Consider the following 15,217-nt stretch of genomic DNA (forward strand, 5'->3'; position numbering starts at 1 on the left):
GAGGACTAACAAGGCAAGGGAATATACAATGGATGGTAGGACCTAGGAAGTACAGAGGGTCAGAGGGACCTTGGTGTACTTGTCCATAGATCACTGAAGGCAGCAGCACAGGTAGATAAGGTGGTTAGGAAGGCATATGGGATACTTGCCTTTATTAGCTGAGGCATAGAATATAAGAGCAGGATGTGATTGCACTGGAGAGGGTGCAGAGGAGATTCACCAGGATGTTGCCTAGGCTGGAGCTTTTCAGCTATGAAGAGAGACTGGGATAGGCTAGGGTTGTTTTCCTTAGAGCAGAGAAGGCTGAGGGGAGAAATGATTGAGGTGTACAAAATTATAAGGGGCATTGATAGATTAGATAGGAAGAAACTTTTTCCCTTAGCGGAGGGGTCAATAACCAGGGGGCATAGATTTAAGGGAAGGTGCAGGAAGTTAAGAGTGGATTTGAGGAAAGGTTTTTTCACCCAGAGGGTGGTTGGAATGTGGAACACACAGCCTGAAGAGGTGTCCACATTATACTGCATCTGCCATGCATTAGCCCATTCACTCAACTTGTCCAAATCACCCTGAAGCCTCTCTGCATCCTCCTCACAACTCAGCCTCCCCCCCAGTTTTGTGTCATCTGCAAATTTGGAGATATTACATTTTGTTCCCTCATCTAAATCATTAATGTATGTTGTGAATAGCTGGGGTCCCAGCACTGATCTCTGCGGTACCCCACTAGTCACTGCCTGCCATTCAGAAAAAGACCCATTTATCCCTACTCTTTGTTTCCTGACCGCCAACCAATTTTCTATCCATCGCAATACATTACCCCCTATCCCATGTGCTTTAATTTTACATGCTAATCTCTTATGTGGGACTTTGTGGAAAGCCTTCCGAAAGTCTAAATAAACCACATCTACTCGCTCCCCCTCATCAACTCTACTAGTTACATCCTCAAAGAATTCTAGTCGATTTAACAAGCATGATTTCCCTTTCGTAAATCCATGCTGACTCTGCCCGATTCTACCACTGTTCTCGAGTGCTCTGCTATAAAATCTTTGATAATTTACTCTAGAATTTTCCCCACTACCAACGTCAGGCTGACTGGTCTATAATTCCCTGCTTTCTCTCTACCTCCCTTTTTAAATAATGGGGTTATACTAGCTACCCTCCAATCTGCAGGAACTTTTCCAGAGTCTATAGAGTCTTGGAAGATGACCATCCACTATTTCTAGGGCCACTTCCTTAAGTACTCTGGGATGCATACCATCAAGCCCTGGGGATTTATCGGCCTTCAATCCCATCAATTTCCCCAACACCATTTCTCTACTGATACTGATTTCTTTCAGTTCCTCTCTCTCACTAAGCCCTGTGTTCCCCAACATTTCTGGTGTGATATTTGTGTCCTCCTTTGTGAAGACAGAACCAAAGTATGCATTTAGTTGGTCAGCCATTTCTTTATTCCCCACAATAAATTCCCCTGTTCCTGTCAGGGACCTACATTTGTCTTCACCAATCTTTTTCTCTTCACAAACTGAGAGAAACTTTTACAGTCAGTTTTTATGTTCCTCGCAAGCTTACTCTCGTACTCTATTTTCCTCTTCTTAATCAATCCCTTGGTCCTCCTTTGCTGAATTCGAAACTGCTCCCAATCCTCAGGTCTGTTGTTTTTCCTGGCAAATTTATATGCCTCTTCCTTGGATCTAATGCTATTCTAATTTCCCCTGTAAGCCATGGTTTGGCTACCTTTCCCGTTTTATTTTTGCGCCAGACAGGATAAACAATTGTTGCAGTTCATCCATGCGCTCTTTAAATGTTTGCCATTGCCTATCCACCGTCATCCCTTGAAGTAACGTTTCCCAATCCATCATGGCCAACTTGCGCCTCATACCTTCGTAGTTTCCTTTACTAAGATTCAAGACCCTCATCTCAGAATCAACTACGTCACTCCCCACCTTGATGAAGAATTCTATCATATTATGGTCGCTCATCCCCAAGGTGTCTCACACAACTGAATTGTCAATTATTCCTCTCTCATTACACAATACCCAGTCTAGGATGGCCTGTTCTCTTGTTGGTTCCTCAACGTATTGGTCCATAAAACCATCCCGTATTCACTCCAAGGATTCCTCCTCTCCGGTATTGTGACTAATTTGATTTGCCCAATCTATATGCAGATTAAATTCACCCATAATTACAGATGTTCCTTTATTGTATGCATCTCTAATTTCCTGTTTAATGCCATTCCCAACAGTTTTGAGGTCTATATACAACCCCCACTAATGTTTTTTGCCCCTTAGTGTTTCTCAGCTCTACTCATACAGATTCCACATCGTCAGAGCTAATATCCTTCCTCACTATTGTGTTAATTTCCTCTTTAACCAGCAATGCAACTCCACTGCCTTTTACTTTTTGTCTGTCCTTCCTAAATACTGAATATCCCTGGATGTTCATTTCCCATCCCTGGTCACCTTGCAGCCATGTCTCTGTAATCCTGACTATATCATACCCGTTTACATCTATTTGCGTGATTAATTCATCCACTTTATTGTGAATGCTCCGGGCCTCAAGGCACAAAGCCTTAAGGCTTGTCTTTTTAACATTACTTGTCCCCTTCCCACTATTTTTCACTGTGCCCCTGTTTGATTCTGGCCCTTGATTTCTCTGCCTATCACTTTTCTTATTCCCCTTACTGTCTTTTGTTCTTGTCTTTGATCCCCCCTCCTCTGACTCCTTGCAAAGGTTCCCATCTCCCTGCCATTTTAGTTTAAACCCTCCCCAACCACTCTGGCAAACATTCCCCCTTGGACATCAGTCCCGGTCCTGCCCAGGTGTAACCCGTCCAGTTTGTACTGGTCCCACCCCCCCAGAACCGGTCTCAATGTCCCAGGAAACTAAAACTCTCCCCCTCACACCATCTCTTCAGCCACGTATTCATCCAATATATTTCTACTCTGACTAGCATGTGGCACTGGTAGTAATCCTGAGATCACTACCTTTGAGGTCCTACTTTTCAACTTACTTCCTAACTCCCTATATTCTGCTTTTAGGACCTCATCCTTTTTTTTACCTACATCCTTTGTAGCAATGTGTACCACGACCACTGGCTGTTCACCCTCCCTCTTCAGAATGTCTTGTAACCGCTCTGAGACATCTATTCCCCTTACAATTGAATCCCCTCTAACTATTGCATTCCCACACTTTTTACTCCTTCTCTGTGCAGCAGAGCCAACCGTGGTGCAACGAATTGGGCTGTTGCTGCTTTCCCCTGAGAGGCCATTCCCCCCAACAGTATCCAAAGCAGTATATCTGTTTTGCAGGGGAATAGCCACAGGAAATTCCTGCACTGCCTGCCTAGTCCTCTTGCTCTGCCTGGTGGTCACCCATTCCCTTCCTGCCTGTGGGGTCTGAGCCTGCGGTGTGACCACCTCTCTATACGTGCTATCCATGATACTCTCTGCTTCGTGGATGCTCCAGTGTCCCCAGCTGCCGCTCCAGCTCCGAAACCCGGGCTTCCAGGAGCTGCAGCTGAGACACTTCCTGCACATGCTGGTCCCGGGCACTGGAATTGTTCCCGTCTTCCGACATGGACCCTCAGGAGCACACCACGGCTTTGAGCTCTCCTGCCATGACTTAACCCTTTAAATTAAATTAAACCTTCTGGAAGATCTTAATGTCCAATAATATCAGTTACTCTTGGGCCCTTCTTCCCTGGTCCTCGTTACTACAGAACTCCCTAAAAAAAACGTGATTCCTGACAACGCAACCGGCAGCTTATGTCATCCGACTGCGCCATTCTGTGCACATACGCAGATTGGTTCCTGCCCTCTACGCATGTACTGCGTTCCGCAGTGCCAGGACTGGTTGGCGCATGCGCAGATGACGTCATTGTAACGTGGGTAGATGGTGGGGGGATTCGAGCCAGAGAGAGCAGGGGTGCGGGGAGAGGAGGTGGGGGGAGAGCGGGTCTGGGGAGCGGGTAGAGAGTGGGTGCAGGGAGAATGCGGCTGAAGACCTTGCTGGTGGCGGGAGCGCTCTCCTCCTTCCCCCCCGCCGCCCGCTCCTGACCCCCACCTGCTTGTTCACCCCTCCGACCACTTGATCACAGCCTCCGGCCTGCTCACCGTTCCCCCCCACCCCCGACCACTTGCCACGCCCACCTGCCCACTCGCTCCCTCCCTCCCCGGGCTGCCCCCAGCCTGCTCCCTCCCTCCCCGGCCCGCACCCTCCCTCCCCTCCGCCATTGTGTGCTGCCATGTGTTTCGGTTGCCTTCATGTGATTATTTGAGCAGCGCCATCTTTAATCCTGGCAGCTGCTGAAGTCGCAGACTGTGACGTTTTAGTTGCAGCGCCAGGTTGTCAGCAACCGCAGCCGAAAAAAACACTACTTACTATGTTTGGAATAAACTTTAAACTTTTACATTTTTCTTCCCTGAGATACTTACCCAGGTGGTAGAGGCAGGAACCCTCACAACATTTAAGAAGTATTTAGATGAGCACTTGAAACGTCACAGCATACACGGCTACAGGCCAAGTGCTGGAAAATGAGATTAGAATAGTTCAGTGCTTGATGGACAGCATAGACACCATGGGCCGAAGGGCCTGTTTCTGTGCTGTGTAACTCTATGACTCTATGACCGGCCCTATCACTATCCAGTGAGCAGACTGGCCAATGACCAGTGACCGGCCCTGTTGACTGTGTCAGGAACAGACTGGTCAATGGCCAGTGACCGGCCCTGTCAACTATCCAGTGAGTAGACTGGCCAATGGCCAGTGTCCAGCCCTGTTTACTGTCTCAGGAGCTGACCGATGCATTGTTTACAGCAAGTGCTGATGTGGTGTAATACCCATTTCCTGTTGCTACAGATGTTGTGTTCGAAGTGGAGGGTGAAAGGATCACTGCCCATAAGCCGTTACTGATCTCGAGCTGCGATTGGATGGCTGCAATGTTCCGAGGTTCATTCATGGAAAGTTACATCGACAAGGTAACAGCTTCATACGAGGGAGGGTGTATTGGGTGATGTGTCTGCAGGGAGAGGGGCACAGTGACGGGGCTGCTCATTGGGTGATAGAAACATAGAGAATAGGAGCAGGAGTAGGCCATTCGGCCCTTCGACCCCGCTCCGCCATTTTTTATGATCATGGCTGATCATCCAACTCAGTAACCTGGTCCCGCTTTCGCCCCATATCCTTTGATCCCTTTAGATCCAAGAGCTATATCTAACTTCTTCTTGAAAACATACAATGTTTTGGCCTCAACTGTTTTCTGTGGTCGCGAATTCCACAGGTTCACCACTCTCTGGGTGAAGACATTTCTCCTCATCTCAGTCCTGAAAGGTTTACCCCGTACCCTGAGACTATGACCCCTGATTCTGGACTCCCCCACTATCGGGAACATCCTTCCTGCATCTACCCTGTCAAGTCCTGTTAGAGTTTTATAGGTTTCTATGAGATCCCCCCTCACTCTTCTGAACTCCAGCAATTATAATCCTAACTGAATCAATCTCTCCTCAGACTTCAGTCCTGCCATCCCAGAAATCAGTCTGGTAAACCTTCGCTGCACTCCCTCTGTAGCAAGAACATCCTTCCTCAGATAAGGAGACCAAAACTGCACACAATTTTCCAGGTGTTGCCTCACCAAGGCCCTGTATAATTGCAGCAAGACATCCCTGCTCCTGTACTCGAATCCTCTCGCTATGAAGGCCAACATACTATTTGCCTTTTTTACCGCCTGTTGGACCTGCATGCTTACCTTCAGCGACTGGTGTATGAGAACACCCAGGTCTATTTGCATATTCCCCTCTCTCAGTTTATAGCCATTCAGATAATAATCTGCCTTCCTGTTTTTGCTACCAAAGTGGATAACCTCACATTTATCCACATTATACTGCATCTGCCGTGCATTAACCCACTCACTCAACTTGTCCAAATCACCCTGAAGCCTCTCTGCATCCTCCTCACAACTCACCCTCCCACCCAGTTCTGTGCCATCTGCAAATTTGGAGATATTACATTTGGTTCCCTCATCTAAATCATTAATATATATTGTGAATAGCTGGGGTCCTAGCACTGATCCCTGCGGTATCCCACTAGTCACTGCCTGCCATTCGGAAAAAGACCCATTTATCCCTACTCTTTGTTTCCTGTCTGCCAACCAATTTTCTGTCCATCGCAATACATTACCCCCAATCCCATGCGCTTTAATTTTACATGCTAATCTCTTATGTGGGACTTTGTCGAAAGCCTTCTGAAAGTCCAAATAAACCACGTCCACTGACTCCCCCTCATCAACTCGACTAGTTACATCCTCGAAGAATTCTAGTAGATTTCACAAGCATGATTTCCCTTGCGTAAATCCATGCTCACTCTGCCCGATTCTACCACTGTTCTCCAAGTGCTCTGCTATGAAATCTTTTATAATGGACTCCAGAATTTTCCCCACTACCGACGTCAGGCTGACTGGTCTACAATTGCCTGTTTTCTCTCCGCCTCCCTTTTTAACTAGTGGAGTTACATTAGTTACCCTCCAGTCTGTAGGAACTGTTCTAGAGTCGATAGAATCTTGGAAGATGACCACCAATGCATCCACTATTTCCAGGGCCACTTCTTTAAATACTCTGGGATGCAGATTATCAAGCCCTGGGGATTTATCGGCCTTCAATCCCATCAATTTCCCCAACACCATTTCTCTACTCATACTGATTTCTTTTAGTTCCTCTCTCTCACTAAGCCATGTGTTCCCCAACATTTTTGGTATGATATTTGTGTCCTCCTTTGTGATGTGTCTCCACAGGGAGGGGGCACAGTGACGGGGCTGCTCATTGGGTGATGCGGCACCAGGGGGAGGGACAGAGTGACAGGGCAGCTTATTGGGTGATGTGTTTCCAGGGCAAGGGGCACTGTCACGTGGATGCTTATTGGGTGATGTGTTTCCAGTCGGATGGGGGAGAGTGATGGGGCTGGTCATTGGGTGTGCATCTCCATGGGGAGCGGCACAGTGATGGGGCTGGTCATTGGGTGATGCGTCGCCAGGGGGAGGGGCACAGTGATGGGGCTGCTCATTGGGTGAAGTGTCTCCGGGGGAGGGACACTGACAGGGCTGCTCATTGGGTGATGTGTCTCCAGGGGGAGGGGGCACAGTGATGGGGCTGCTCATTGGGTGATGCGGCACCAGGGGGAGGAACAGAGTGACGGGGCTGCTCATTGGGTGATGCGGCACTCGGGGGAGGAACAGAGTGACGGGGCTGCTCATTGGGTGATGTGTCTCCAGGGGGAGGGGCACTGTGACAGGGCTGCCCATTGGGCGATGCAGCACCGGTGGAGGGACACAGTGACAGGGCTGCTCATTGGGTGGTGTCTGTCTGAGGGAGGAGCCTCGCTCACTGTCATTGAGTCATCGAGTTAGACAGCACAGAAACAGGCCCTTCGTCCCATCATGTCTGTGCTGGCGTCAAGCACCTAACTATTCTGATCCCATTTTCCAGCACTTGGCCCGTAGCCTTGTATGCTATGGCATTTCAAGTGCTCATTTAAATACTTCTAAAATGTTGTGAGGGTTCCTGCCTCTACCACCTCTTCAGGCAGTGTGTTCCAGATTCCAACCACCCTCTGGGTGAAAACACTTTTCCATGTAGACTACATCAACTGCTTTACCCTCATCTACACATGTCGGCACTGCCTCAAAAACCTCAATCAAGTTAGACACGATCTCCCCTGACAAAGCCATGCTGATTATCCCTGATTAATCCCTGCCTCTCCAAGTGGAGATTAATCCTGTCCCTCAGAATAATTTCCAATATTTTCCCGACCACTGTTGTTAGACACGCTGGTCTGTAATTACCTGGTTTATCCCTGCAACCCTTCTTAAATAATGGTACCACATTTGCTGTCCTCCAGTCCTCTGGCACCTCTCCTGTGGCCAGAAAGGATTTGAAAATTTGTGTCAGATCCCCTGCTATCTCTTTCCTTGTGTCACATAACAGCCTGGGATACATCTCATCTGGGCCTGAGGATTTATCCACTTTTAAGCCCACTAAAACTGCTAATAACTCCTCCCTTTCAATGCTAATTTCTTCGAGTATATCACAATCCCCCTCCCTGATCTCTACACCAACATTGCCCTTCGCCATAGCAGTCCTTCTGTCTGAGGGAGGAGCTCCGCACTCTCTCCTGTCTGTAGGAGGAGCCCCGCTCTCTCTGCTGTGTGCGGGAGGAGCTCCACTCTCTCTGCTGTGTGCGGGAGGAGCTCCGCTCTCTCTGCTGTCTGCGGGAGGAGCTCCGCGCTCTCTCCTGTCTGTGGGGGGGGGCCCCGCTCTCTCTGCTGTCTGCGGGAGGAGCTCCGCGCTCTCTCCTGTCTGTGGGGGGGGGGGGGCCCCGCTCTCTCTGCTGTCTGCGGGAGGAGCTCCGCGCACTCTCCTGTCTGCGGGAGGAACTCCGCGCTCTCTCCTGTCTGCGGGGGGAGCCCCGCTCTCTCTGCTGTCTGCGGGAGGAGCTCCGCTCTCTCTGCTGTCTGCGGGAGGAGCTCCGCTCTCTCTGCTGTCTGCGGGAGGAGCCCCGCTCTCTCTGCTGTCTGCGGGAGGAACCCTGAGCCAGGCCAAGTGGTTGACGTTTCAGTAGGGGACTACTTTGGGAATAGTGATCACAATTCCGTAAGTTTTAGAATACTCATGGACAAAGACGAGAGTGGTCCGAAAGGAAGAGTGCTAAATTGGGGGAAGGCCAACTATACTAAAATTCGGCAGGAGCTGGGGAATGTAGATTGGGAGAAGCTGTTTGAAGGTAAATCCACATTTGATATGTGGGAGGCTTTTAAAGAGAGGTTGATTAGCGTGCAGGAGAGACATGTTCCTGTGAAAATGAGGGGTAGAAATGGCAAGATTAGGGAACCATGGATGACAGGTGAAATTGTGAGACGGGCTAAGAGGAAAAAGGAAGCATACATAAGGTCTAGGTGGCTGAAGAAAGACGAAGCTTTGAAAGAATATCGGGATTGGAGGCACAATCTGAAACGAGGAATTAAGAGGGCTAAAAGGGGTCATGAAATATCTTTAGCAAACAGGGTTAAGGAAAATCCCAAAGCCTTTTATTCATATATAAGGAGCAAGAGGGTAACTAGAGAAAGGATTGGCCCACTCAAGGACAAAGGAGGAAAGTTAAGCGTGGAGTCAGAGAAAATGGGTGAGATTCTAAACGAGTACTTTGCATCGGTAATCACCGAGGAGAGGGACATGACGGCTGTTGAGGTTAGGGACAAATGTTTGATTACTCTAGGTCAATTCGGCATAAAGAGGGAGGAAGTGTTGGGTATTCTAAAAGGCATTAAGGTGGACAAGTCCCCAGGTCCGGATGGAATCTAACCCAGGTTTCTGTGGGAAGCGAGAGAGGAAATAGTTGGGGCCTTAACAGATATCTTTGCAGCATCCTTAAACACGGGTGAGGTCCCGGAGGATTGGAGAATTGCAAATGTTGTCCCCTTGTTTAAGAAGGGTAGCAGGGAAAATCCAGGTAATTATAGACCGGTGAGCCTGACGTCAGTGGTAGGGAAGCTGCTGGAGAAGATACTGAGGGATAGGATCTATTCCCATTTGGAAGAAAATGGGTTTATCAGTGATAGGCAACATGGTTTTGTGCAGGGAAGGTCATGTCTTACCAACTTAATAGAATTCTTTGAGGAAGTGACAAAGTTGATTGATGAGGGAAGGGCTGTAGATGTCGTATACATGGACTTCAGTAAGGCGTTTGATAAGGTTCCCCATGGTAGGCTAATGGAGAAAGTGAAGGCACATGGGATCCAAGGTGTACTAGCTAGATGGATAAAGAACTGGCTGGGCAACAGGAGACAGAGAGTAGCAGTGGAAGGGAGTTTCTCAAAATGGAGACGTGTGACCAGTGGTGTTCCACAGGGATCCGTGCTGGGACCACTGTTGTTTGTGATATACATTAATGATTTGGAGGAAAGTATAGGTGGTCTGATTAGCAAGTTTGCAGACGACACTAAGATTGGTGGAGTAGCAGATAGTGAAGGGGACTGTCAGAGAATACAGCAGAATATAGATAGACTGGAGAGTTGGGCAGAGAAATGGCAGATGGAGTTCAATCAGGGCAAATGCGAGGTGATGCATTTTGGAAGATCCAATTCAAGAGTGAACTATACAGTAAATGGAAAAGTCCTGGGGAAAATTGATGTACAGAGAGATGTGGGTGTTCAGGTCCATTGTTCCCTGAAGATGGCAACGCAGGTCAATAGAGTGGTCAAGAAGGCATACGGCCTGCTTTCCTTCATCGGACGGGGTATTGAGTACAAAAGTTGGCAGGTCATGTTACAGTTGTATAGGACTTTGGTTCGGCCACATTTGGAATACTGCGTGCAGTTCTGGTCGCCACATTACCAAAAGGATGTGGATGCTTTGGAGAGGGTGCAGAGGAGGTTCACCAGGATGTTGCCTGGTATGGAGGGCGCTAGCTATGAAGAGAGGTTGAGTAGATTAGGATTATTTTCATTAGAAAGACGGAGGTTGAGGGGGGACCTGATTGAGGTGTACAAAATCATGAGAGGTATAGACAGGGTGGATAGCAAGAAGCTTTTTCCCAGAGTGGGGGATTCAATTACTAGGGGACACGAGTTCAAAGTGAAAGGGGAAAAGTTTAGGGGGGCTATGCGTGGAAATTTCTTTACGCAGAGGGTGGTGGGTGCATGGAACGCTTTGCCAGTGGAGGTGGTAGACGCGGGCACGATAGCGTCTTTTAAGATATATCTAGACAGATACATGAATGGGCAGGAAGTAAAGAGATACAGACCCTTAGAAAATAGGAGACAGGTTTAGATAGAGGATCTGGATCGGCGCAAGCTTGGAGGGTCGAAGGGCCTGTTCCTGTGCAGTAATTTTCTTTGTTCTTCTTTTGTTCTTTGTTCTCTCCTGTCTGTAGGAGGAGCCCCACTCTCTCTGCTGTCTATGGGAGGAGCTCCGCTCTCTCTGCTGTCTGCGGGAGGAACCCGCTCTCTCTCCTGTCTGCAGGAGGAGCCCCACTCTCTCTGCTGTCTATGGGAGGAGCTCCGCTCTCTCTGCTGTCTGCGGGAGGAACCCGCTCTCTCTCCTGTCTGCAGGAGGAGCCCCACTCTCTCTGCTGTCTATGGGAGGAGCTCCGCTCTCTCTGCTGTCTGCGGGAGGAACCCGCTCTCTCTCCTGTCTGCAGGAGGATCCCGCTCTCTCTCCTGTCTGCAGGAGGAGCCCCACTCTCTCTGCTGTCTGCGGGAGGAGCTCCGCTCTCCTGTCTGTTGGAGGAGCCCCACTCTCTCTTCTGTCTGCGGGAGGAGCTCCGCGCTCACTCCTGTCTGCGGGGGGAGCCCTGCTCTCTCTCCTGTCTGTAGGCGGAGCCCCATCTCTCTCCTGTCTGTAGGAGGAGCCGCGCTCTCTCTCCTGTCTGCGGGGGGAGCCCCGCTCTCTCTCCTGTCTGCGGGAGGAGCTCCGCTCTCTCTGCTGTTTGCGTGAGGAGCCCCGCTCTCTCTGCTGTCTGCAGGGGGAGCCCTACGCTCTCTCTCCTGTCTGTAGGAAGAGCCCCACTCTCTCTCCTGTCTGTAGGCGGAGCCCCATCTCTCTCCTGTCTGTAGGAGGAGCCGCACTCTCTCTCCTGTCTGCGGGTGGAGCCCCACTCTCTCTTCTGTCTGTAAGAGGAGCCCCACTCTCTCTCCTGTCTGCAGGCGGAGCCCTACGCTCTCTCTGCTGTCTGAAGGTGGAGCCCCACTCTCTCTCCTGTCTGCGGGGGGAGCCCCGCTCTCTCTTCTGTCTGCGGGAGGAGTCCCACTCTCTCTCCTGTCTGTTGGAGGAGCCCCGCTCTCTCTTCTGTCTGTAGGAGGAGCCCCACTCTCTCTCCTGTCTGCGGGGGGAGCCCCACTCTCTCTCCTGTCTGTAGGAGGAGCCCCACTCTCTCTCCTGTCTGCGGGGGGAGCCCCACTCTCTCTCCTGTCTGTAAGAGGAGCCCCACTTTCTCTCCTGTCTGCAGGCGGAGCCCTACGCTCTCTCTGCTGTCTGCAGGGGGAGCCCCGCTCTCTCTTCTGTCTGTAGGAGGAGCCCCACTCTCTCTCCTGTCTGCGGGGGGAGCCCCACTCTCTTTCCTGTCTGCGGGGGGAGCCCCACTCTCTCTGCTGTCTATGGGAGGAGCTCCGCTCTCTCTGCTGTCTGCGGGAGGAACCCGCTCTCTCTCCTGTCTGCAGGAGGATCCCGCTCTCTCTCCTGTCTGCAGGAGGAGCCCCACTCTCTCTGCTGTCTGCGGGAGGAGCTCCGCTCTCCTGTCTGTTGGAGGAGCCCCACTCTCTCTTCTGTCTGCGGGAGGAGCTCCGCGCTCTCTCCTGTCTGCGGGGGGAGCCCCGCTCTCTCTCCTGTCTGTAGGCGGAGCCCCATCTCTCTCCTGTCTGTAGGAGGAGCCGCGCTCTCTCTCCTGTCTGCGGGGGGAGCCCCGCTCTCTCTCCTGTCTGCGGGAGGAGCTCCGCTCTCTCTCCTGTCTGTAGGAGGAGCCCCACTCTCTCTCCTGTCTATAGGAGAAGCCCCACTCTCTCTCCTGTCTGCGGGGGGAGCCCCACTCTCTCCTCTGTCTGCGGGAGGAGCTCCGCTCTCTCTGCTGTTTGCGGGAGGAGCCCCGCTCTCTCTGCTGTCTGCAGGGGGAGCCCTACGCTCTCTCTCCTGTCTGTAGGAAGAGCCCCACTCTCTCTCCTGTCTGTAGGCGGAGCCCCATCTCTCTCCTGTCTGTAGGAGGAGCCGCACTCTCTCTCCTGTCTGCGGGTGGAGCCCCACTCTCTCTTCTGTCTGTAAGAGGAGCCCCACTCTCTCTCCTGTCTGCAGGCGGAGCCCTACGCTCTCACTGCTGTCTGAAGGAGGAGCCCCACTCTCTCTCCTGTCTGCGGGGGGAGCCCCGCTCTCTCTTCTGTCTGCGGGAGGAGTCCCACTCTCTCTCCTGTCTGTTGGAGGAGCCCCACTCTCTCTTCTGTCTGTAGGAGGAGCCCCACTCTCTCTGCTGTGTGCGGGGGGAGCCCTGCTCTCTCTCCTGTCTGTAGGAGGAGCCCCGCTCTCTCTCCTGTCTGTAGGAGGAGCCCCACTCTCTCTCCTGTCTATAGGAGAAGCCCCACTCTCTCTCCTGTCTGCGGGGGGAGCCCCACTCTCTCCTCTGTCTGCGGGAGGAGCTCCGCTCTCTCTGCTGTTTGCGGGAGGAGCCCCGCTCTCTCTGCTGTCTGCAGGGGGAGCCCTACGCTCTCTCTCCTGTCTGTAGGAAGAGCCCCACTCTCTCTCCTGTCTGTAGGCGGAGCCCCATCTCTCTCCTGTCTGTAGGAGGAGCCGCACTCTCTCTCCTGTCTGCGGGTGGAGCCCCACTCTCTCTTCTGTCTGTAAGAGGAGCCCCACTCTCTCTCCTGTCTGCAGGCGGAGCCCTACGCTCTCACTGCTGTCTGAAGGAGGAGCCCCACTCTCTCTCCTGTCTGCGGGGGGAGCCCCGCTCTCTCTTCTGTCTGCGGGAGGAGTCCCACTCTCTCTCCTGTCTGTTGGAGGAGCCCCGCTCTCTCTTCTGTCTGTAGGAGGAGCCCCACTCTCTCTCCTGTCTGTAGGAGGAGCCCCACTCTCTCTGCTGTGTGCGGGGGGAGCCCTGCTCTCTCTCCTGTCTGTAGGAGGAGCCCCGCTCTCTCTCCTGTCTGTAGGGGGAGCCCCGCTCTCTCTCCTGTCTGTAGGATGAGCCCCGCTCTCTCTGCTGTCTGCGGGGGGAGCCCCGCTCTCTCTTCTGTCAGTAGGAGGAGCCTCACTCTCTCTGCTGCTTGTAGGTGGAGTCCCGCTCTCTCTTCTGTCTGTAGGAGGAGCCCCGCTCTCTCTCCTGTCTGTAGGAGGAGCCCCACTCTCTCTCCTGTCTGTAGGAGGAGCCCCACTCTCTCTGCTGTGTGCGGGGGGAGCCCTGCTCTCTCTCCTGTCTGTAGGAGGAGCCCCGCTCTCTCTCCTGTCTGTAGGGGGAGCCCCGCTCTCTCTCCTGTCTGTAGGATGAGCCCCGCTCTCTCTGCTGTCTGCGGGGGGAGCCCCGCTCTCTCTTCTGTCAGTAGGAGGAGCCTCACTCTCTCTGCTGCTTGTAGGTGGAGTCCCGCTCTCTCTTCTGTCTGTAGGAGGAGCCCCGCTCTCTCTCCTGTCTGTAGGAGGAGCCCCACTCTCTCTCCTGTCTGCGGGGGGGGGAGCCTTGCTCTCTCTCCTGTCTGTAGGAGGAGCCCCGCTCTCCTGTCTGTGGGGGGAACCCCGCTCTCTCTCCTGTCTGCGGGAGGAGCCCCACTCTCTCTCCTGTCTGCGGGGGGAGCCCCACTCTCTCTCCTGTCTGTTGGGGGAGCTCCTCTCTCTCTCCTGTCTGCGGGGGGAGCCCCGCTCTCTCTTCTGTCTGGTGGAGGAGCCCCGCTCTCTCTGCTGTCTGTAGGAGGAGCCCCGCTCTCTCTCCTGTCTGTAGGAGGAGCCCCACTCTCTCTGCTGTCTGTAGGAGGAGCCCCGCTCTCTCTCCTGTCTGTAGGAGGAGCCCCACTCTCTCTCCTGTCTGTAGGAGGTGCCGCACTATCTCTCCAGTCTGTAGGAGGAGCCCCACCCTCTCTCCTGTCTGTCGGAGGAGCCCCGCTCTATCTCCTGTCTGCAGGAGGAGCCCCACTCTCTCTGCTGTTTGCGGGGGGAGCCACACTCTCTCTGCTGTCTGTAGGCGGAGCCCCACTCTCTCTGCTGTCTGCGGGGGGAGCCCCGCGCTCTCTGCCGTTTGCGGGGGGAGCCCCACTCTCTCTGCTGTCTGCGGGGGGAGCCCCGCTCTCTCTTCTGTCTGTAGGAGGAGCCCCACTCTCTCTTCTGTCTGTAGGAGGAGCCTCGCTCTCTCTGCTGTTTGCGGGGGGAGCCCCGCTCTCTCTGCTGTCTGTAGGAGGAGCCCCGCTCTCTCTGCTGTCTGTAGGAGGAGCCCCGCTCTCTCTCCTGTCTGCGGGGGGACCCTCGCTCTCTCTGCTGTTTGTGGGGGGAGCCCCGCTCTCTGCTGTCTGTAGGAGGAGCCCCGCTCTCTCTGCTGTTTGCGGGGGGAGCCCCGCTCTCTCTGCTGTTTGCGGGGGGAGCCCCGCTCTCTCTCCTGTCTGCGGGGGGCGCCCCGCTCTCTCTGCTGTCTGCAGGAGGAGCCCCGCTCTCTCTGCTGTTTGCGGGGGGAGCCACGCTCTCTCTGCTGTCTGCGGGGGGAGCCCCACTCTCTCTGCTGT

At 52.8% G+C, this 15,217-nt stretch overlaps 1 protein-coding gene across 18 annotated transcripts in view; it reads left to right on the forward strand.

Annotated features, from left to right (window-relative positions):
* Positions 1–15,217, forward strand: part of LOC137363866 (rho-related BTB domain-containing protein 2-like) — a 414,041-nt gene that overhangs the window by 331,838 nt on the left and 66,986 nt on the right. For all 18 annotated transcript variants that reach the window (XM_068027413.1, XM_068027570.1, XM_068027536.1 and 15 more), the window contains one exon: positions 4,852–4,970. In XM_068027413.1, the coding sequence (XP_067883514.1) occupies positions 4,852–4,970 (119 nt within the window). The remainder of the gene's footprint in view (positions 1–4,851; positions 4,971–15,217) is intronic.

The sequence above is a fragment of the Heterodontus francisci genome, chromosome 1, assembly GCF_036365525.1.
Source record: "Heterodontus francisci isolate sHetFra1 chromosome 1, sHetFra1.hap1, whole genome shotgun sequence".
Taxonomy (NCBI): Eukaryota; Metazoa; Chordata; class Chondrichthyes; order Heterodontiformes; family Heterodontidae; genus Heterodontus; species Heterodontus francisci.